Below are 24,618 nucleotides of genomic sequence, written 5' to 3'. Positions count from 1 at the left end.
ACTTACATTTTTAATCACAGACTCATATGTATTTAGGTCTAGGGAAGTTAATAGACTTTCCTGGAGAAATTAGAGTTTATGTGACCAGAGGAAATGTTTAACAGAAGCCAAAGTTGACTCATTTGAAGAAAACGCCTCAGTGGTACATTGTTACTGTGTCATTATTATAGGAAAGATGGTAATTACTGTCAGAGAGCTTACTCAGAACTCTCTTCCTGTGGAGAATTTCGAAAAGATTCAGTGGAGGGTATGTATTAAGCACACCAGGAAATAAACATTTTCCACTCTAGTCTTGCCCTCTATTAAGAAAAAAAAAAGAAAAGAAAAATTTTTAAATCAGAAATGCTACTCAAGTTCTAGTTAATTTGAGGTTAATATCTAGAAAATACACAAATTACTAACAATAAAAAATCTAATATGTTTTTAGTAAAATCAGATTCTTTTGAAAGATGTCCATGTTACAGAAATAATCCATTTATTGTTACCAATGTGCTAGGGACAAGGAGAAGTGAGGCATGCTCCTCAAAGACATGATAAATGTCTTTAAAAAGGACATAAATTAATACATTTATTAATTAAAATAGGAAAACCACAGACCCTAGCATTTTTAATGCTAGTATAATATTCTCTGATGATCTGAAATAACTAAAAGGCCATGAAGATAGATGCATATTACTTTCATGTTGTCACCTAATTTGCAGAAGTTTGCAAGTACCTATATACCCATCATGTCTATTTTCCTGTAATAATTATCAGGGAAGGTGACCTAATAGATGTTCTGAAATTGAATGATCAGAATAGCATTAAGGATGAAACGCAAAAGCTCTTAGGAAAACTCACCAAGCTCCGTAATATTTTTGCCAAGTAGAAACCTTTTCTATAATTTTACTACGAAGCTAAAATGTAAAGTAAATGACAACTTATCTTGTTATCACACAATTTTATAAAAACAAAATACACAAAAAATACAGCCAATTGTTTCATTTGTTGTTCTTCAAAAATAATGGTGCGTGGCTGCCAGTATAAATGTAAATGTTCTTATGGGTACCAGGAAATAAGCTTATTTTTTCATTTTTTTCAATTATATCTTAATCAAAACTTTCTTAATGAATGGATTTTGAACTTCATTTTAAGTAAATTCTCTTGAAATGCCCCGTCCCGGGAGCAATTATGTTTTGCCTGGCAGATACTCCTCCTTTGTGTCTGCCCTTGAAACTAGGGCACTTGCCCCAAATAACGTCCTGTCTAGGACTTGGCTCTTCTCCATTTTCTGGGCATAAATGCTTACTGTAACTGCCCTTAGATCTGTGTCTATGGTAGATTCACATATAATTCTCATCATTCCACCCATTTTAGGCTTTCATTATACGCTGCCCTCTCCAAGAGCATGACAATAAAATTACAAGATATTTGAGGGAAAGAACTAGCCAGTATCTCATGCTGTTTTGCCATCTCTGACCCCATCCTACTACCTGCACTTAGAGTAGTGCTGGCCAAGTGCCAGGCAGCATGTAAGGACTTTCTCTCTTTGATCCTCCAGCTATTTGACAGTATTCTGAAAGTATTGTCACTTCTATTCCTCTGGCTCATCTACCCTCATTGATCTTCAGTTTCGACTGCTTAAGACAAATTGTAGAGAGATGAAAAGCTATTACTAGAGCGAGAGAGACAGAGAAAGCTTCTAGAAAACTGCCATATGAACAATCTACAGTTTCGGGAGCAATTCTCTTCTTAAAGGGTTATAATTTGAGGTCTGTGGACCTCTTTGGAGTCTATGGGTGAGCTTCACAGATCTATACACCCCCTGAACTTTTAGGCAAAGTTTTGTGTGATATGCATTTTTCCGTGAAGATTGTTCATAGTTTATATGGGTTTGAAGAGTTCAGGACACAATGGAAATTTAAGCCCTAGTTCTCTAAAGAAATCTTTAGGAAGTGGCATGAGGTAATAATGTTTGATCCCAGAGTCTTACCTTTTCCACAAAGTACAGAATGCCCTCGTGGCCACGCTGGCCAGGGGGCTTCCAACTTAGCACCACATAGCTCCGGGTGGCCTCTGTGACAGAGAGGTCTGTGGGGGGTCCAGGAACAATACCCTCTGAAAAACAATGAGGAAAAGTGAAAAGCACACACTCTGGGAAGCCCAGCATGCTCCAAGAGGCACAGATGCTTCTCTCCTACTGGGGGAAGAGTTCATTACTTCTCCACAGTATAAAGAAATACCCCAACTCTGAAATCCTTCCTAAAACATTCATTCATTCACTCAAAGCCACAATTTTACTTTCTTTGCTTGACAGTTTTGATTTTCTTTCTGGTCGTTAAAAACAGTAGTAACGACATAAGTTTTACTTTCTGTACATCTTATATCAGCTTTTTATAGAATATCTTTTCAGGGCACGCTGACAGCACAGAGCCTGGAACCTGCTTTGAGTTCTATGTCTCCCTCTCTCTCTACCCCTCCCCTACTCACGCTCTGTCTCTTTCTCTCTCAAAAATGAATAAACATTAAGAAAATATATAGAATATCTTTTCAAGGATGTTTGGAAAGCAAACAAACTTGGAATATGAGATAGTATATTCTCTAGGGGAGAAAGTTGTCTTGTTTTCTGCCCAGAGTAGTAAAGACAATGTCCTTCAGAGAAAGGTTGGGTAGATCTGTTAGCAGCCCCCTTATAAGACTGGGGGGTTCTAAGTACAAGGTTTCTCAGATGTGACACAAATGTACTGTGTGTGCACACCCATCTGTGCTCCTCCATACCACCCTGTGGGAGTTGGTGCGGGGAGGGGGAGACAGTGCAGGGAAAAATAATGGGAACGTGAAGCTCATGTGGTCTACTATGCTGTGAATTATAGAGTCCTTTGTTTCTGATCTAGGACTCTCTTGTCTTTTGCCAGCATCTATGAAACTGTGGTAGAAAATGTATTAGTTTGTAAGTCGGGTAAAATTTTAGAGCGTCCACAGTTCCTGACATCAGAGTAACCCTTCCATGTCAAATAACTAAAATACCATGCAAAATACATGAAACGCCTGTTTATAGACATTGGACATTAGCTGTCTTAGGACAATGATGACTGATAGAAGAGAAACAAATTAAAGTGAGCTCTACTATTGTCCTAGTTTATTGTCCAGAGAGAAGTTCAAGACAGCAGCTCAGGAAGAGGAACCACGTAGAGCCTGGCAGTCTCCCCAGCTGGAGGAAAAAAAGCTGGAATTCCAGGAAGGGCAAGGTATCTATCTACAGATAGAGTCAGAAGGATGAATACTGGAGGAAAGGGCTACACTGAGAGAGAGGCTTCAGAGATCTGCAGAGGGTCTCTCTGGAGTGTTCACCTGAGTACTGATCAGCACATGAATATGAGGAAACCACTTGAGGCTGGAGAAAACCCACACAAAAGAATTGGAGAGAACAATCCTCAAAGCTCTCATGGGGCCTGGGAGAGTCCATATTCCCACCAGTCAGAGTGTAAATCTAATTCCCAAGCATCCGGTAGAATACTGCTAAGAAGGGTATTTCCTCTGTAGTATGGCCAAATTATCCCTAGACTAAAGGCTGTTCTGATTTCACCTAATAAAAGCAACCCTTGAAAGATCAAATCGTTTCCCCAGAACAAAGCTCAAGAGCATTTATAAAAAAACAAAAATATCCAGCACCAAACAATGTAAGTTCGAAATGTCTGGCATCTCATGAAAAATTATTAAGTATGCAAAGAATCATGAAAATATAGCCCCTTCTGAGGAGAAAAATCAATCAATGACAACAAAACCAAAAATGTCACAGATGATAGAATTAACAGGCAAGGATATAAAAACAGTTATTATAAATATATTCATTATGTTCCAGAGCATAAAGATTAAACCTGTTAATTAAAGACATGGAAAATGTAAAAATAATACAAATCGTTCTAGACTTCTACAGCTGTAAATTACAAAACCTAAAATGAAAACAAAACAAAACAAAACCCACACAGTGACTGGAATTCACAGCAAGTTAGACACTGAAGAAAAGGATAGTAAAATTATGGCACAGTAGTAGAAAATGTCTAAAATGAAACACAGAAATCAAAAAAGACTGAAAGGAAAAATGGATATCGCATCAGCAAGCTGTGGTTTCAAGTGACATGTAATTGGATTTCCTAAAGTAGAGAAGAGAGAAAGGGATACAGACAAAAGATGTTTAAAGAAAGACTTGTGAGGGGTGCCTGAGTGGCTCAGTCGGTTGAGTGTCCGACTTCAGCTCAGGTCATGATCTTGCAATTCATGAGTTCGAACCCCACATCGGCTCTGTGATGACAGCTCAGAGCCTGGAGCCTGATTCAGATTCTGTGTCTCCCTCTCTCTCTGCCCCCTCCCCACTTACTCTCTCTCTCTCTCTCTCTTAAAAATAAAAATAAACATTTTTTAAAAATTTAAAGAAGAAATACTGGTGAAAAAATTTTCCAAATCTCATGAAAATTGTAAACTCATAGATCCAAAGAACTTGTACATCCCAAGCACAAGACACATGAAGGAAACAACACAGATGCATATCATAATCAAATTTGTAAATCCAGTGATAAAAAGAATCTATTAAAATCAGGTAGAGAGGAAAAGATCTGAGGGACAAAATAAGAATAACAATAGTCATTCTTATAGTGTAGGTCTGAGCTATAATGGACCATCCTTTCTAAAGTACTGAAAGAAAGGGTGCCTGGGTGGCTCAGTTGGTTGAAGCATTCGACTTTGGCTCAGGTCATGATCTCTCAGTTCATGAATTTGAGCCCCACATCAGGTTCTGTGCTGACAGCTTGGAACCTGGAACCTACTTCAGATTCTGTGTCTCCCTCTCTCTCTGGCCCTTCCCCTCTTGAACTCTGTCTCTCTCTCTCAAAAATAAATAAACATTAAAAAAAAATTTTTTAAGTACTGAAAGGAAAACTGTCAACCTAGAATTCTATAACCAATGAACATACATTTCAAAAATGAAGATGAAACAGAGACTGTTTCAGACATACAAAAAAAATAAAATAATTCATAACCAGCAGGCCTGCACTATAAGAAATAGTAAAGGAAATGCCTGAGATTCAAAGAGATCTACACAGGGGCACCTGGGTGGCTGAGTAGGTTAAGCGCTGACTTCGGCTCAGGTCACGATCTCATGGTTTGTGAGTTCAAGTCCCGCACTGGGCTTTGTGAAGACAGCTCAGAGCCTGGAGCCTGCTTCAGATTCTGTGTCTCCCTCTTCCTGCCCTCCCTCACTAGCACTTGTCTGTCTCTCTCTCACTCAAAAATAAATAAACCTTAAATAACAAAGAGACCTACCCAAAGAAATGAAGAACAACAGAAATGGTAAAAATGTGAGTGAATATTTGAAAATTTGTTCTTACTTTTAAATTTCTTTGAAAGATAAGTGACTATTTGAACCAAAATAACAGCAATGTATTGTGCAATTTATAATATATACACAAATAAAATCCATGCAATAACAGCATCAAGGCTTGAAGGGGGAAATGGAATAATACTGTTTTAAGTTCTTACACTATACGTGAAGTAATATATTACTTGAAGAAAGGTTGTGATAAGATGTGTATTATAAATTCTGAACTACTATAATACAAAATAAAGAATTACAGCTAATAAGATAACACAGCTAAAATGGAATAATAAAAAATACTAAATCCAAAAGAAAGTAGAAAAAGAGGAAAAGGAAACAAACACATGGAACAGACAGAAAATAAATAGCAAGATGGTAGATTTAAATCCAACCATATCAACGATCACACAAAATGTAAACTGTTCACTCTAGTAAAAAGGCAAAGATTACCCGAGTGGATAAAAAATCAAGACTCAGTTATATGCTGCCTACAAAAATACAATTTAAATATAGGTCAAAAGTAAAAGGATGAAAACCATATGCCATGCTAACACTAATTAAAAAAAACAACAACCCTGGAATGATTACATTAATATCAGACAAGGTAGATTCCTAAACAAAAAACACTACCATGAATAAAAAGTATCACTTTATAATAATACATTGGTCAGTTCATTAGAAGATAAATTACTTATGCATGTAATAACAAAACCTCAAACTATATGAGGCAAAACCTGGTAGAGCTGCAAGAAGAAATACATAAATCTATTTTTCAGTCAGAGATTTCATCACTGCTCTATCAATTTAATAGACCAAGTAGATAGAAAATCATTAAGGATATAAAAGACTCAGTTGAAATCTCCATAAGTTTTTTAATAGAAATTAATAAGCTGATTTTTAAATTTACATGGAAATGCAAAGACAGAATAGCAAAAACAACTTTGGGGAAAAATATTAGAGGACTAATACTACCTAATTTCAAAACTCTGAAGCTATTTATGTGTTTGGTTTTTTGTTTTAAACTATGAAGCTTTTTAAAACAACAACAACCTGAAGCTTATAAAAGCTACAGTAATCAAGATAGTGTGATTGGTGTAGAGAAAATAAAATTGACCAATAGAGAGTCCAGAAATATGCAACCAATTGATTTTGACAATGGTGCCAAGGCAATTCAATGGGAAAAGGATTATCTTTTGAACAGATTGCTGAAATAATTGGATAGCCATATGCAAAATGATAAGGATAATAAGAATAACAACTTGGGTTCTTACTTCACACAATATAGAAAAAAATGATTTGAAATGGAGCATAGATTAAAATCTAAGAGCTAATGTTGTAACATTTCTAGAAAACAAAGCAGGAAAAATATCTGAGTAAACTTGATTTGGCAAAGATTCAAGCATCATGATGCAAAAATGGCAATATATACATAAAAAGATGCCCAACATTGGGGCTCCTGGGTGGCTCAGTCGGTTGAGCGTCTGACTTTGGCTCAGGTCATGTCTCACAGTTTGTGGGTTCGAGCCCCGCAACAGGCTCTATGCTGACCGCTTGCTCAGAGCCTGGAGCCTGCTTCAAATTCTGTGTCTCCTTCTCTCTCTGCCCCTCCCCTGCTCACGCTTTGTCTCACTCTGTTTCTCAAAAAGAAATAAATGTAAAAAAAAAAAAAAAAAAAAAAAAAAAAGATGCCCAACATTATTAGGAAAATGTAAATTAAAACCACTATGCACCCACTATAAAATACCACTACTGGTGATAACGTGGACAACTGGAACTCACATACTGCTGATGGGAATGCAAGGTGGTATAAACATCTTGGAAACAGTTGGCAGTTTCTTTAAAAATTAAACACACCTACCATATGACCTATCCATTCAACTCCTAGGTATTCATCCAAGAAAAATGAAAGCATATGTCCCTAAAAACACTTAATAAGGATATTCATAGAAATTTTTGACAGTAAATGGATGAAAAAATTGAAATGAACTGATATATACATCAACATGAATAAATCTTAAAGCAATTATGCTCAGTGAGGAAAATAAGATAAAAATGAGTACGATTCATTCATCTAAAAGTTTGGACAATGCAAACTATAGTGACAGAAAGCAGATCAGTGATGGCCTGGAGATGGGGAAGAGGTATGAGAAAGAAATTACAAAGGGGCCTGAGAAAATTTTAGGGGTGATGAATATGTTCATTATTTTGATCATGGTGACAGTTTCACAGGAATATACACATGTAGAATTTATCAAATTGTACATTTTACAGATATCAATTTACTATATGTCAACTGTACCTCAATAAACCTTTTTTTAAAACAGTGATTCTCTGAAAATATAAATTCCTTTATGGTATCCAAATATTTCAGGATGTCCTCTCTAAACATCTTAAATAATATGCACTGTACCCTTCACAATAAAGGATAAACCACATGGCAAAACATGGGCAATAATATCTGGGGAAAACCGAGTTTTACCTGAAGGTTCTTCTTCAGTGACAATGATCTGTCCAGTCCAGGGTGCTGAAGGGCGACCTAAACATAGATAAATGTAAAAATCACGAAATTCTTAAATGTAGTTTCAACTGTATTCACAAACTGGCCATATTAGTCAGAATTGAGTTTGTTACTAGTTTGCTTAGGTATTTTCATAATGAATCTTACTGAGCACATATATGGTGTTACGTCTTCAAGGGACTCACAATCTGCTAGAGCACAGAACCTGCCTAGTTGGAGTCAGTATTTCTGGAAATGTACTTTTGCAAGCAAGGTAAATAACCTGTGTTTGTTTACTATTCAATATAGATCTCTGGAAACATGTAGGTTCCCTCATGTCTTCTTAAGAGATAGCATGTATTTGGGGGAAACGTTTCTGGAACAATTGTAAGCCCAGTAGTTATTTATCTGCAATAATGAAGCTCAAAGAGGACAGGGGGGCTAATCCTGCAGTACAATGAAATGAAAGTGAATGAAATGAATCCTGCAGTACAGTTCAATGAAAGCGATTTCTTTCCATTGTATTTTGACAAGTGCTATTTATGAAGGAAACCAGCTTAGATCTGGAGTAAGAAAAATGGGTGAGATGGGCAGGAAAAGAGTAAAATGCATTTAAATCCATTTCATTCATTCATTCATTCATTCATTGAAGAGGAAATTCACTTCTGTGTTCCCACAAATATCAGAGAGAATGGTTCAACTCCTGCTTTATCACCAGACTTTTCAGCATAGTTTGTACAGAAACAGAAAGGTAATACATAAGATAACCTATTTTCAATTCAAACGAATCTTACTCTCATTGGAATTTATTTAAAAAATAGAGTAAATGAAAGAATGAGATGGAATTAGGAAAGAGGGAGGGAAGTCAGATAGTAAGTGAAAAGTAATTAGAGGGCAATCAAGGAGCCTGATTAGAAAAAGTCTCCAGACTTTTTCTGGAGCTTAGCTTTTTGTGACGCCATACATCTACCTAAGGCAAAAACAAAACAAACAAACAAACAAACAAACAAAAAACACTGCAAATAGGACATAGACTAGCAGTCCTCAACTGGGGTGATTTTGCACCTCAGGGACATTTGGTAATGTCTGGGGACAATTTTGACGGTCACAATGGGGAAGGGAGGTCGTTATTGTTATCTATAACAATAGATAGATTGTAGATGCCAGGAATGCTTCTCAACATCCTACAATGAACAGGACAGCCCCCTATAACAAAGAATTATCTGGCCTAGACTGTCTATAGGGCCAAGGTTGAAAAATCTGTTATAGACTGAAGTGTTAATATCCAATGATTTATTTTTATTTTTTTAAATGTTTATTTAATTTTGAGAGAGAGAGAGAGAGAGAGAGAGAGAGAGCATGAGCAGGGGAGAGGCAGAGAGAGAGGGAGACACAGAATCCGAAGCAAGCTCCAGGCTCTGAGCTGTCAGCACAGAGCCCAACGTGGGCTCAAACTCATGGACTGCGAGATCATGACCTGAGCCAAGGTCAGATGCTCAACCGACTGAGCCACCCAGGTGCCCCTCGAACAGTTTTTTAAAATATCATTTTGTGGTTTCTATTATTGAGGATGCATATGGGTTCCCATGAAACAAATGCAGAGCATAATTCATATACCATGGTTTTGACATTGAGACTTGGGAGTTTAAATATATGAAAAGATTATTTTTGATGGTCTGATATGGAAACTCAAGTATAGATCAGATATGTTGTAAATGTGTTTTTCCTTTGATATAAAGAAACTCACGGTGGAGATATTAATGCTCTAGGGGGCAAATTCTAGGTTAAGAAGCATCCCTGGCATCTACCCACTAGATGCCAATAACGACCTCCTTTCCCCATTGTGACCATCAAAAGATGTGACCATCTTATAATTTTAAGAATTAAAGGAAAAACATATTTGGAGTGTGCTAATAAAATGAATAAAAATGCTTCCCAGGCTCTTGATTATCATATTTCATTTCAAACAGAATGACCAGAACTCAATTTAATAAGGAGAAGTTTTCTGAATCACAATAAGAAATAAAGCTCTTAACTCTTAAATATAGAGAACAGAGGGTTGCTGGAGGGATTGTGGGGGGGGGGGGGAATGGGCTAAATGGGTAAGGGGCATTAAGGAATCTACTCCTGAAATCATTGTTGCACTACATGATAACTAACTTGGATTTAAATTTAAACATAAATAAATTATTTTTTAAAAAATAAAAAAATAAAGCTCTTAGTGAATGGATGAGTCAAGAAAACAAATTGTTTTTGTTTTTGTCCTCTAGGATTTTCTAACCCATAAAGGATTTCCTATTCTCTTCTCCCTCTAGTGGAAGGGGGAGGAATGACCTCGCAATGAGCTGTACTATAGTTATAAATATATTAAAAAAAGGTTCAAGAAGATCCTGAAAATTGAAAAATGCTTACTTTTCAGTCTAGCTTTCTCAGCTGGATCCAGAGCAGCCACGGGCTCAGAAACTCTAGATGGTAGACCTATTCCAGTTTTATTCACAGCTCGAACTCGGAATATGTAAGAACGACCTTCTATCAACCCAGTGACTGGAAAACGAGCAAACTTCACAGGTGTGTCATTGCATTGAGACCAGCTATCTGTGCCCACCTCACACCTATGGGGAAAAAGAGTGATCAATAAGAATTAAAAGAAGTCTGACTAAATTAATAGCTCCAAAGCTGCAAACCCACCCAATTGCTTCAGATCTCCCTATAAAATATCCAGCTCGGGTGTGGTTCAGTAGTTATTTAACTGCATGCACTCGGTTCCACTTAATTGCAATGTGTCTTCTTTAATAAGAAAGAAGCCTCAGATCCTTCCTAAACACATATACTTCCTTTAAATTCCCTGAAAACTAGCAGCTGAGGGCCTTGTATGCTAGGCAGAGGAACTTTGGGGAGAAAAAGCAGAAGCAGCAGGCAGGTATGTACACTCTCGACATTGGAGAGACTAAGAGGGAGGATCCCCCAGACATCTCCCTGGCTGACGTCTTTAATTCCATTGTTGGTGACTTCTTTCTTTGTCTTCTTTACACATTTTCTTTTAAAAATAAAAATTTTGTTTGAGGAAGTTAACACCTTAAATGTACCTGTTTATACTGTAGTTTGGAAAGAGCTCACTTTTTTTTTCTTAGGTAATCTCCACACCCAATGTGGGGCTCAAACTCATGAGCCTGAGATCAAGAGTTGCCTGCTCTACCGAGTAGCCAGGCACCCTTGGAAAAAGCCTACTTAATGATCATTATATGCTGTGTAGGTAGAAGGGTGAAGAGAGTATTATAATATACTTGTTTCTTAACAGATGAGATTGATGAGATGCAGGGAAATTCCCAGGCCCACTGGCAGGGAAAGATTAAGTGCTTAGAACTTCTGATTTCTAACTGGGTGCTTTTATTGCAGTTGGTGTCTGGGGTGGAGTGGTTCATATCATGCTATTGGCCTGATAGACGGGGCTAGGGGCTCAGCATGTGATTAAATTATACAACACTAGGATTAAGTAACTCATCAGCTTTTATGAGAACACAGAACTTTTAGTTTATGTCACTTCCCCAATATGGTCTATGTCTAAAACATCTAATTCCCGGGGCGCCTGGGTGGCTCAGTCGGTTGAGTGTCCAACTTCAGCCAGGTCATGACTTCACGGTCTGTGAGTTCAAGCCCCGCGTCGGGCTCTGTACTGACAGCTCAGAGCCTGGAGACTGTTTCAGATTCTGTGTCTCCCTCTCTCTCTGCCCCTCCCCTGCTCATGCTCTGTCTCTCTCTGTCTCAAAAATAAATAAAAACATTAAAACATCTAATTCCCAAATAATTCTGATGGGGGAGGGAGTTCTAATGGCAGTGCAAAGTTGGTCAGGGTGGGAAGTTTCTCTTCACTTACTCAGCCTCACCCTTCCAGTTTTTGATATAGACAATAGACATTTTCCTCACCCTTATGTAAAGTGCTGTCAAATATGGCTTAAATCCCTGCCTTTCACCTTTAAATCTTGCCTTTGCAGAAATTCTGGAGCTGCTATGGGTAGGGTTTGGGAGGGAGCCAAGAGGCCTAGGACAATTCTTCAAACTGCCTCTGTCTCCAGAGATTCTCTCTCTCTCCCTATGCAGATACTGTCATGGTGACCCAGTGATAGTAGAGTGTGTTTCCCAACCCTCATGTGGGCAGAAAGAAAGGTGGGCAGTAGCTGCTCTGGAGATGCCTACAGCATGTTGGAGCAGAAAGGACACCAACATATGGCCAGGCTGATATTTGAATTCTAGTGTGACTTTAGGCAACTTAGTGTTTTCTCATGAGTATGTGGCTTTGGGCCAGCTACTGTTTCCTACTTGTAACAAGAGTGTCTACCTTTCAAATGGTGGTTATAGGTTAATGGTTAATATATGTGATGTGTTTAGAACAGTGCCATGGATGTAACCAATTTTAATAAATACAAGCCACAATATGGTTATTTTCATGATGACTAAGCAAAATGTGCTACTAATTGTTGCTGGTCTTTCACTGATGAAGTTTGCAAATCCCTTGGAAATCTGCCAAAGACAATAAGGCAGTCTGTAAAAATGAAAAAGAATCTACCTAAATCATCACTAAATGACACTAAATGACATCACTAAATGACATCATCATCACTAAATGACAAAACAATGTGGAAGAATTTAGTATGGGTTAAATAGTGTATTATTTATTATAAATATTTCTCTGCATGGTATTGACCCCAATAGGCATATATATATATATATATATATATATATATATATATATACACACACACACATATATATATACATTATATATATATTATACTGAATTTTTAATGTTTATTTATTCTTGAGAGAGAGACAGAACATGAGTGAGGGAGGGGCAAAGAGAAAGGGAGACACAGAATCTGAAGCAGGCTCCAGGCTCTGAGCTATCAGCACAGAGCTCAATGTGGGGCTTGAACCCATGAACTGCAAGATCATGACCTGAGCCAAAGTCAGCTGCTCAACCAACTGAGCCACCCAGGTGCCCCAATAAGCATATATTTACTTATTACTATAAACATTAGGTTTTTTTTTTTTTTTTTTTAATTTTTTTTTTTTTTCAACGTTTATTTATTTTTGGGACAGAGAGAGACAGAGCATGAACGGGGGAGGGGCAGAGAGAGAGGGAGACACAGAATCGGAAACAGGCTCCAGGCTCTGAGCCATCAGCCCAGAGCCCGACGCGGGGCTCGAACTCACAGACCGCGAGATCGTGACCTGGCTGAAGTCGGACGCTTAACCGACTGCGCCACCCAGGCGCCCCAAGGTTTAATACACCTTAGTACAAACCTATTGTACCACAGTGGCACAGATTATCTGTCCCTAGTGGTTTCTACAATTAGATTCTATTACTGAAAATTGGAAAGAAAATTGGAACAACTATTTGAATAGAAACTAAGTCAGATAATAATGTATTTAGGTTGATAATCTAAATTTGTTGTCTATATTGACCAAACTCACTGTATAATTAATGTGTAAGACCCAATTGCTATAAATATCAGAAGTTCTAAGTTTTAGAGAATGTGAACAACAAAAAGTTATAGAAAGAATATGATTTAATACTATTGATATTTGTTATTTCTTTGTCTAATTTGAAACCACATCCTGTAATGTAAATAGGATTTTGTTAGTATTCCTAAAGCATTATTGTTTAAATTACTTAATATTTTAAAATTACTAACAAATTAGGAATATGGACGTTAAATATAATGGACACCAGCTATTTCCAAAGTGGTCTCCAGAATGTCTATAAATTCATAGCATTCTTGCCAAATTAGTGATTTGCATTAGTAGTCAGATTCAAAAATTGTCTTTGGGATTTAGGTCAATAGATAGGGGGGTGTGTGTGTGTGTGTGTGTGTGTGTGTGTGTGTGTGTGTATTTGTGAGAGAGAGAGAAAGAAAGAGAGGGAGACAGAGAGACAGAGAAAGAGGGAGAGGAGACCAGAAAAGAAAATAGACTAAGTACTAACTTATCAATAAAATATCCCAGAATAGGACTCCCTCCATCCACAGCTGGCTGTTTCCATGAGATGATGATATAATCTTTGTTGGCATCCAAGCACATCACGTCTAAGGGAGCAGCTGGGGCTCCTTCAATCTCTGCATCAGCATCTGTGGAGACACAGAAGGATCTCATTAACCCTCTCAGATAAGCTCCATCACAGTCTGGCAATCCAAGACTTAGTGCATACATTTCCTACCACATTTATAGTGGCTACATCTTTGGCTCAAGTAGAGCAAGCTTCAACCTTATAATTTGCTTACCAACATGATGATGTGTGTTTTCATCATCAGCACAAAGAACATTATGTTAGTAAGGGCTCTCAAAAGGACCCGTGACCTTTGCTTTATGGCCTTTGCCTACCCAAAATGTTCTAAAGGAAAATAAGTATGGAGATGTCAGGAATTGCTATCAGAAAAGTCTAAGGTGAGCCGAGTCAGAAAGTCTGTTCTTAAGATATCTCTTGTACAATATTACTCAGAAACATGAGCCACCCCAAAGGGGAACAAAGAGCCCCTTCTGTCACCTTCTCGATGCATCCACAAAAGAATAAAAAACTTTACCCACTCCTCTGCTGGGCACTACCATTTTGGAAGATAAAGGAAAACATTCCTTTTAATCAAATGTTTGTTCCCAGACTGAAGACACTTGCGAAAGGAACTCTGATGCAATACCCACATCTGAGTGGAGTTTATCTGAGTTTAGTAAAAGTCCAGGATTATACAGGAAAGAGACGGCAGTGGCTGTTTATGAAACAGGATCCTCTGACAGTGGGTGTCCTCAGCAGTGTCTTCAGGCATAGCTCACATAGTGAGTCAGGGATGTTTTTAGGAGAGCAAGGGGAATGAAAATAATCAGTTAATAGCCTTTTAAGTGAGATTAAGATGAGAGGTGGAGTTCCTGGAGGTGGGGTCCACATTGCCAATTTCTCCTGAACTCCAGCCAACCTTTTCATAACTGGAGCTAATAGGAGAGGAGGCTGAGACATGTCGGACCACTCAACTCAGGCAAAACACTCCTGTTGACTGAATAAATCCTTTTTTTTTTTTTTACAATGAGCTACACTTCTGTAACTCTTATGAATTACTAAAATATTTGATAAGAAGGCAGAGATATCTGTGCACTTCTGAATTTGATAGGTTTGCATTACCTGAGAAGAGCTAAAGTCACTTTGGTTTTGAATATTCTATTTTTTGCCCCATGAACCTGTAGGAAAGTGTTTCTAGGCAACTTCTCTGGTGTAAGTGACTAACTTAGTGTAGAATTAACTAAATCCTGGTGCCTAAAAGCAAGCGTTTTGGTGGGGAGACACTTCTTTCCTTTCAGGCTTTGAGAGCAATGGATGGGGGCAGAGCCGGCTGATGGTGAAGTTAGAGCAGAGCTGGAAGGGGGTAGAGATGCTGAGGTTAATAGGCTTAAATGGCAGAAGAGGAAGGCTGGAAAGCTGCTCATTTGGATGGGGACAGCTGGTCACCTCTACCCATGTCCTTTTGCTAAAGGCCCATAATGTAACAACCAGTAATCCCTGAGTTGATAGAGCAGTTTAGTTTGCTGAATATCCATTATATATAACAGAGCCTATCAGATGGTAGGCATTTCAGGAGCCATTTTTCAGCATATTTATAACATTTCTTGGACTATGCCATCCTTGGGATGGGCATGACAGTCCCTCACAAAACAGGTTCTGTATAGAAGCCAAATCCAAATACTGTTATGTTGCATCACATTTGTCTGGCCTAAATCTGGCAGAGAGCCACAATTCTGGTTATAGGCACTGAAAAATGGCACTGAAAAAACCCCTAGGCTATGTCAGAGGTCCCAGAAAAAGTCCAATAAAGAATCATCGAGGCATAACTAAGGTTTTTTTTGAGTCACCAAGAGATACTCTCTGTTTGGGTAAGACAACTGAGAGCAAAGGAAAAGACTTTGCTTATTCAGTCCTTGTCTAGCCAGGTTTATCCAGGTGGTTTGGCTGAACAAACTTACTTGCTGATGAGTTTCAGTGTGTCTGTTTTCACTGCAATTGATCCAGAGGCTAGCATCTGTCTTCCCTCAGTGATACTGGACTTTTCCTATAACACTTTTGTGTAGGAGAAAGTCTGACACATTTTCAGGTGATGTAGATATTCCTGTATCTTTATCGGTTGTTGATCCCATGGCAAAATTCAACAATCGTTACTGTTCACTACTGGTGTGTATAGGCTGTTAACCATCCCCATTATCCATTCTTTGTGTTTCCTAGATGCCCCAGCTTTAGCAAGAAACGTGGCTGCCCAAGTGGATACATGACGCCTAGCTTCTCTCACAGTGAAATGTGTGTGTATGGCTAAGTGTTTACCATGCAGAAGGGATGTGTGCAACTCTGCATCTCCCCCTCCACTTCCTTTCCCTTCCCATAGTCTGGGATGGGAACATGGGATAACACCACGGGGGCAGTGGAACACCAATGGAGACAGGACCTGGGACTCTGAACCATACCTCTACTTCTGAGTTGACAGACATACAAGAGAAATTAACCTTTTCGTATCATTTCAGCAGCTTAGCCTATACCCTAATTGACATCCTGGGTTAGGCTTCCGAAGACCTGTATCCTATGTCCACTGCTGCTTTTAACTAACTGTGAGTCTACTGGTAAATCACTTTGTTTTTCTGAACCTCAGTTTCTGCATCTTAAAATTAAAGTGGTGGACCAGAATGGGAATCCAAACTTTTTTGTGCCATAGACTCCTTTGGCAGACTGGCAAAGAAAGTCTAGAAGCCTCTTTTCAGAATATTGCTTTCAAATGCATAAAATAAAAGACATGAGATTACCAAAGAAACTAAATATATTGAAATATAATTCTTAAAAAAAAAAATTTTATGTGTATTTATTTTTGAGAGACAGAGAGAGACAGAGCATGAGCAGGGGAGGGGCAGAGTGAGAAGAAGACACAGACTCTGAAGCCACGCTCCAGGCTCTGAGCTGTCAGCACAAAGCCTGATGTGGGGCTCGAACTAATGAGCCGTGAGATCATGACCTGAGCTGAAGCAGGATGCTTAACCAACTGAGCCACCCAGACACCCCAAAATACAATTCTAATCATAGACCCTTTGGGAGTCTGTGGATCCCACTTAAGGACACCTGACCTCTAAAGTTCCATCTTGATCAAAATTCCTGTGAGTTTATGATTCTATTTAGTGCATGAGAGATTTTTTAAAAAATATAGTAAGTCTCCTGTATTGTTTATATTTTAATTTTCTGTATATTATGATGTTTTGACACCTTAAAAGCCTTTCTGACTGGGGAGATGCTGCCCCTCCCAGGGCTAGCCAATTCTTGGATAGAATGGGCTCAGCCAGAGCATGCCTTTAATATGCAAACTGACCCATCCAGAGCCACACATTCTCTATCTGGTCTATGCACCCCAGGAAGCAATATTCCCCTGCCTTAATCATCCCAGGGCCTGGTAGCAGGCCGGTACGGACCACGCCTATAGTTTAGAGTCTACCCAAATTATTCAAACTAGCCAATCCTAAACTGTTTATCCTGCCTGCCTTGCCTTGCCTTTCCCACAGAAACTCCAATAAAAGCCATGGCCTAAGCTCTCCCCTCCTTCCTACCCCTTCTTCCTGGCCAACCAATGCTGATTTTCCCCCATGTGGCCCTGTGTGGTGTGCAGTACCTCCTGTCTCTAGGACCTGTGGGTGCAATAAACTTCGTTTTCTGGATCCTCTCCTGTGTCTCCTCTTGTGGCCACACCTGACTAACCATCACAGAAGAGAACACAGAACACTGCTCCTGTAACCTGGAACTGTCAATGGTCTTCCAAATGCACTGGGATCCCATACAAATCACATTCCCACTTGTATATAGCCAATCCATTTAAAACACAGCTGAAGAATTAAAAGACTCCTAAAATCACAATTCTAGTTTGCCTTCAAGATTAAATTGTAGGGGCGCCTGGGTGGCTCAGTCTTTGGCGTCTTTGGCTCAGGTCATGATCTCCTGATCTTTGGCGTCTTTGGCTCAGGTCATGATCTCCATGATCAAGCCCCATGTCAGGCTCTGTGCTGACAGCTCAGAGCCTGGAGCCTGCTTCGGATTCTGTGTCTCCCCCTCTCTCTCTGCCCTTCCCCCACTCATGCTCTGTCTCTCATTGTCTCAAAAATAAATAAACATTAAAAAAATTTTTTAAAGATTAAATTGTAGCACCTTGTTTCCTAGTTCATTAAAGCTGAAAGTATAAAGAAGGGGGCTGGAGTGAAATGATAAATTTGCTCTCTGAAATAGATATTAAAGAGTAAGTCCCCAAGTAGCACATCCCTCTTTTGTTGCAGCTCCCATAAACTGAAATGGCTTTTTAGATCATTAGGATGGATTATCTCCAATGGAACACCTATAGAGACCTGCACTGGTAGCTCACTGAAGCTGAAGAAAGTAATGACATCAGAGATATTAACACAGTCTGGGAACAAGTTACCTTGGGGTTGGTGCTTGATGGTTAACCTTTTTCTACTAAGTCTAATTTCACTGGAAGTTAATAATCTTATGCCATGCATACTGGAAGAATTTTCAAATGGCTCTTTCATCATTACAAAAAACATGTTTGGATAGATTGATTTAGTCTCAGTGTTTTAAACATGCTTGGGTGTTCTGCTTTTTGCTAGGTCTTACCGCGAACAAAGACATAAGCGCTATATTGTTCATAATATTCTCCCATTCGCACACGGATCGTGTAGAGGCCTTCATCTTCTTTGTTGAGATGAGAAAACGTCAGCGTTGCTCTATCTCCACTCCAGTGTGTTTGTACCCATTTTGATGGAGAAACAGGTGCTCCTAGAAATTTTTTTTAAAAGTAAGAAAATTAAGTGATTTTTTTCCTCCATTGCTCCCTTCTTTTTCTCTCCTTCATTCTCTTTCACCTTCTCTCTCTCTCTCTCTCTCTCTGTCTGCCTCTTCTATACTGAAAGAGATCTGACAATTAGTAGAAGTCTCTAGGGCTTTGGGCCATTCTGCCATGCTAATATTGGTGAAAATACTAGATCAGAAGTGAGGGGACCAGGGCCAGATACATAATCTGCAGGGTCCAGTGCAAAATGAAATTACAATCCCCCTGTCTAAAACGCAGAGAAAACAGGGACCTGGGTAGCTTAGTTGGTTGAGTGTCCAACTCTTGATTTCAGCTCAGGTCATGATCCCAGGGTCATGAGATCAAGCCCCATGTTGGGGTCCACACTGAACATGGAGCCTGCTTGAAATTCTCTCTCTCTCTCTCTCTCTCTCTCTCTCTCTCTCTCTCTCTCTCTCTCTCCCTCTTCCCCGCTCCCTACTCACATGCTCTCTAAAATTAAAAAAAAAGTAGAGAAAAAAATACAGTTAGAGGTACTAAAATATAAGGTTTTTTTTTCTCTAAAACAACTTTATTGCATATAAAATATAATTGGGGTAACCCAAAATACAAAAAATAATATTTTTATGCCATAATTTTATACACAAAAATATTTATCAATGTAATATCTTGATTGATAATAAGATATTTCTGGCTTGCTTTTCTACAAATTCAGTTATTAGGTCATCAGATATATACTTTTAGCAACTGTATTTTATTTATCTATTTGTTTTTTAAATATTTTGTAAATGTTTATTTTATTTTTGAGAGAAAGAGAGAGAGACAGACCACAAATGGAGGAGGGGCAGAGAGAGAGGGAGACACAGAATCCGAAGCAGTCTCCAGACTCTGAGCTGTCAGCACAGAGCCCAATGCAGGGCTCGAACCCACAAACAGTGAGATCATGACCTGAGCCAAAGTCAGACGCTTAACCGACTGAGCCACCCAGGCAGCGTTATTTTAAATCAATATACTTGAAAGCAACATCAGTCACTCTTGGCAAATGCAAGATCACAAATGAGCTGATTAAGTTTTAATTTTGAGAAGGATCTTTCTGCTGATGCAACTATTATTGCAGCTATTCAGATATTACATAGTTATATATAGCCATATTCTTATAAAGTTAAATTGGGTTAACTTTCTGATAAATTATTTCAAAATATAAATTTTAGTACTCTAGAACTATTGATTCTTAAGGAACAAAATTTCTAAAAGAATTTGATTCTTGGGGTGTCTGGGTGGCTCAGTCGGTTAAGTGTCCAACTCTTGATCTCAGCTCAGGTCACATTCTCATGGTTCGTGAGATCGAGCCCCGTGTTGGCTCTGCATTAACAGCACAGAGCTTGGTTGGGATTCTCTCTCCCTGTCTCTCTGCCCCTTCCCTGCTTGCACTCTCTCTTTCTCTCAAAATAAAGAAATAAACTTTGAAAAAATATTTTATTCTTCATATAAATCAGTTTCACATAAGTCTGAATTTAATTTTAAATGTAAATTTACATAATTACATCTTAATAGTTTCTCTAACATGTGCTGTAACTTGTAGAGGTTATACAAGAGACAGAAAATGATTTGTACATAAATCAAATGTCTGCTTATGCATTCTATCACTGCATCTTCAATTATAAGGAAAATTAATTTTAAAATTATCTTCCTTGTTAATAATTGCTTCATCCAAAGTTTCATATGAAAATAGTGTTCTTTTTCATTGAATGTGACAATCTTTAAATTTATTTTATATTTCTAAGCCTCTGAATATTTGCCATGCAGTGTTATAATGTTTTTCAAAACCAGAGATTCTAAACTGAAGATCTCCAACAACTGTTTTGTATGCTTAAGTGCGATGTCTATATACATGCTTTTATTTTGTAATTTTACTGACAAAGTTCACTGCCTAGTTGCTGATAGTTCCTGTCCTGATGCTAGCCTAGTAAATTAGTATTTGTGCAGATCCCATAGAAGCGAGCTCTGGGGAAGGAAGAACAGCCTGGCAATCTCCCACTGTAGGTTCCCATGCTGCCCCCACATGGAGTCCCTCCTCTTCTCTAGGGCCATGTTCACTGTTAATACTGCTGTTGCCATTACTGGCTTCAGTCTGGACCCAGATGCTCCATACTGCCCCAGATGCCTGTCTGCACAACTGAAGTTCAGGCCAACTGCTTGGTGACTACTCTGCTTGCTGCCCACCACTCCCAAGGGTCAGTAGTCATGCTCCATAGTTCAACTGAACTGCAATGGACTTCCCTTTATTTTACCAACTAAAATTAACTTACAAAACGAATATATAACTAATTTACAAAAAGACATTTTTCATAATCTTTTCCACGTTACTTGGTGATAAGAAATTATAATCTCCACAAATATATTATAAAAGTTCTGCTACTTTGATACATGTATGAATTTTTTTTTCAACATCCAATAGGTTATGCCTCCTAATGTCCATATTCTGCTAGCTCTGATAAACAGGCCTGCAGTCTTGTGGACACTCATGCTCTGGTGCCAAGCCTTATTCTGTGAATAAGAATCTAAATGAGAATTCATCACAGAGTCTCACCATTTCTGTACCACTGGATCTCTGGCTGGAAATGCTTAATTTCAGGAGTGATAACTACACGGCAGCCTAGACTCATCGTCTCGCCCTCTCTCCCAAAAGACACATCAAACTTGTCATCAAAGTGGATCTCAAACTTGGACGCATAACCATAAGGGGTCACAGCAACTGGGTACGACAAAAACAAACATTGGTTAACTTGTTTTTTCTCATCAGACAGACGCAAGCATTTTAACAAGCAGTTACAACAAACACTGATCAAATGGTTTATTTGGGCAAAATATTAAGTCTTATAAAGAAGTACAAAGCACATTCCCACATATTACTACGTGAAATGGAAATTCTAGGTGTGGAAATTCTTGCTTCATTGGTCAGATAAGCTAAATGTTTGTTTTTATTATTGCAATGAATAGAATTTAAAGGATCAGGTTTAATACCTCACATAGCATATAAATTAATACCACATTTAGCTTATACTTAACTACTTAGCACAATATATGTACTTTTTAGATTCCTAGTTCATTTAAAACTGAACTGCTGTACTGTTCAAACAGCCATACAAATTACTCATAAAAATACAGTTTTCCAGCAAGTCGCTTCAGTTTAACTATCTGTATAAAAAAAAAAATTATAAGAAATGTCAAACTGAAAAGTTCACAATAATATGACTTTAAAAATATTTTTCTTAGCAATAACTTATTCATTGATTAAGTAAATTCCTGCATCATAAACCCTCCCAGGTTTTATTTTCTCTTTTCTCAAAAGAAAGGACTTGGGAAAATAATGACTCTATGGACAGTTACCATGCCAGGCACTTTACATTTGACATGTCGTCTGTTCCTTGCAAAAGCCCCATGGCATAGATATTTTTTTCCTCTCTTGCAGATGAGAATGCAGAAGTTCACAAAAATAACATACAGCTAATGTCCAGGTTTCGTACTATGTGTGAAATTGAAATTCAAACTCTAAAATTTCTCTCCGATTTCATCTCTCTTCCTAAAACGTCTTAGAATTAATTTGAAAATGCAAGCTAAAATGTATCGAGTTCAACTTGTGCCAAGTAGTGTTCCAAATGTTAAAGAGCTATTACCTCAAACCTCATAATAGCTCAATCAGGTAAGTGCTATTATCATCTCTCTGTCTTATAGATGAGGAAACAGAAGCATAGGGAGGCCAAGTAACTGCCCATGTTCACCCTGCAGAGCCAGGATTTACACTGGAGGGCTGTTAGAACCTGTGCTCTCAAGCAAGACATGATATTGCCTTGAATTTGTGTGTTCCCAGGCAACCCCTAACCAATAGTGAAACAACTTCCCTTTGAAGCACAGGTTACATCTGCCCCACTTGTATATGATGGTATCCCACTGAGATCAAAAAGTGAAACAACTCAATCAGACCTTACTGTCTGGAGAGCCAGCCTGGCTCCGAAGCTGCCTTAGGAGTAGAGATAACAGTTACAAAGAAAGCTGGGATTAGGTCAGGGTTTGGCAAATCTGTGAGCCAGATCTGGACTGTCTCCTGTTTGCACCACTAGAAAAATAAATTTCAATTGTTTAAATGATCAAGATAAAATCAAAAGAAGAATATTTTGTAATGTGTGAAAAGTTACAGGGAATTCAAATTTCAATGTTCATAAGTAAGGTTTAATTGGAAGGCAGCCATGCTCATTTATTTACCTACTGTCTATGGCTACTTTGTGTTACAAAGGTAGAGTTGAGTCGTTGTGACAAAGACCATATGACCCACAAAGCCTGAAGTATTTACAACCCTAAAGTATTTACAATTTACAAATTACAGGTAGTTCACAAATCATAATTATAGGAGTCCTTCACAGAAAATACTGACTCCTGTTTTAGAATATGACTTAGGGGGCACCTGGGTGGCTCAGTCAGTTAAGCATCTGACTTTGGCTCAGGTCATGATCTCAACAGTTCATGAGTTCGAGCCCCATGTTGGGGTCTAGGCTGACAGCTGGGAGCCTAGAGCCTGATTTGGATTATGTGCTGTGTCTCCCTGTCTCTCTGCTTTCCCCCACTTGCTCTCTCTCTCTCTCTCTCTCAAAAATAAATACACATTTTGAAAAAATTAAAAAAAATAGAGTATGGCTTAGAATTAGAGAGACCAATTTACAAGTCCCTGTTCTACCACTCTATGTGGTGTTGTCTCATTATTTAACCTATCAAAAACTGTTTCCTCATAGGCACAGCACAGATAAAAGACACCTATTTTATAAGCTTTGGGAGAGCATTACATGATTATTGCATATAACAAAATATCTTAGTATGCTGTCTGGTACAACTGATCAATATATGTTAACTACTAAAACAGAACCAAGGGCAGGGAGCTTTATCTATGATATTTACCAGCATATTCCAAGCACCTACACCAGTACCTAGCACATAACAGATTCTCAATAAATATTAGTTGAATAAATGAATAAAATCCCTCTGTTTTCTCTGTTGGAAACAACTGCACTTAATTCAGGGACCGGTCAGATTAAAAAGTTAGAGAGGTAGGTTGAGTTGGGCTTTTCAACCCTGGCTTGGTGGAGAAGAGAGAAACAGGAGAAATATGGATGATGATATGGCAGTGGGAATGAGCAGGATACATTTAGAGGACCATGAAATAAATGATTAATAAACCAGCCTTAGGGACAATGGGAGATAAGTCATAGTTCCAGAATTTCCAACTATTCTATCTCAATACAAACGAAATGATAGAAGAAAAACATGGTTGGGGATGTGCTCCTCCCTCACTCCCACCCATCATCCCCTCCCAGCCACCCATGGGATTTGTACCAATGATTAAAACTTGGAATATTAAAATTAGGAGCCATTCCATGAATCTGATGGAACAGGTGATCGATAGACATCAAACTGAGCAGGTGAAAAACTGACCCATGAGAAAGTATCTTCATCAACCCATGAGAAAGTATCTTCATCAAGCATTTTCAAAACTACCATTTACATTTTAACATTCAGAAAATAAGTTCAGGCGTGACTACCTTTTTCAGTCTGACCATTGTAAGCACTGAATTATTGAACAACCATAAGGATTTTGTTTTTATTGTTTCCTATGAAAAGAAGTTCTGATATAGACAAAATGATTGGAGTTCACAAATAACCACAGATCAGAATATTTTTAATAGTTTGTTATTATAGCACATTTAGACATCATGTGTTTTGATTTGTACTTCATAAATTAATGTATTTATTTATTCATTCATTATCAAACACCTACGCTGTGTCAGGTGCTGGGGTTAGAGATAAAAGGTCCAGCTTTGCCTTTAAGTGGCTTAGAGGCCAGTGGGAGAAAGAGACACATAACAGTTAACAGCATC

The 24,618-nt window shown here is 38.3% G+C and overlaps 1 protein-coding gene across 3 annotated transcripts in view; it reads right to left on the bottom strand.

Annotated features, from left to right (window-relative positions):
* Positions 1-24,618, bottom strand: part of MYOM1 (myomesin 1) — a 156,380-nt gene that overhangs the window by 70,251 nt on the left and 61,511 nt on the right. For all 3 annotated transcript variants that reach the window (XM_045457955.1, XM_045457956.1, XM_045457954.1), the window contains 6 exons: positions 21,282-21,446; positions 18,517-18,678; positions 13,831-13,972; positions 10,260-10,459; positions 7,830-7,886; positions 1,973-2,097 (listed from right to left, as the gene is read on the bottom strand). In XM_045457955.1, coding sequence (XP_045313911.1) covers positions 1,973-2,097; positions 7,830-7,886; positions 10,260-10,459; positions 13,831-13,972; positions 18,517-18,678; positions 21,282-21,446 — 851 coding nt within the window. The remainder of the gene's footprint in view (positions 1-1,972; positions 2,098-7,829; positions 7,887-10,259; positions 10,460-13,830; positions 13,973-18,516; positions 18,679-21,281; positions 21,447-24,618) is intronic.

This window comes from Leopardus geoffroyi, chromosome D3, assembly GCF_018350155.1.
Source record: "Leopardus geoffroyi isolate Oge1 chromosome D3, O.geoffroyi_Oge1_pat1.0, whole genome shotgun sequence".
Lineage (NCBI taxonomy): Eukaryota > Metazoa > Chordata > Mammalia > Carnivora > Felidae > Leopardus > Leopardus geoffroyi.
The sequence above is the reverse complement of the archived record's forward strand: the minus strand, read 5'-3'. Positions and strand labels throughout refer to the sequence as shown.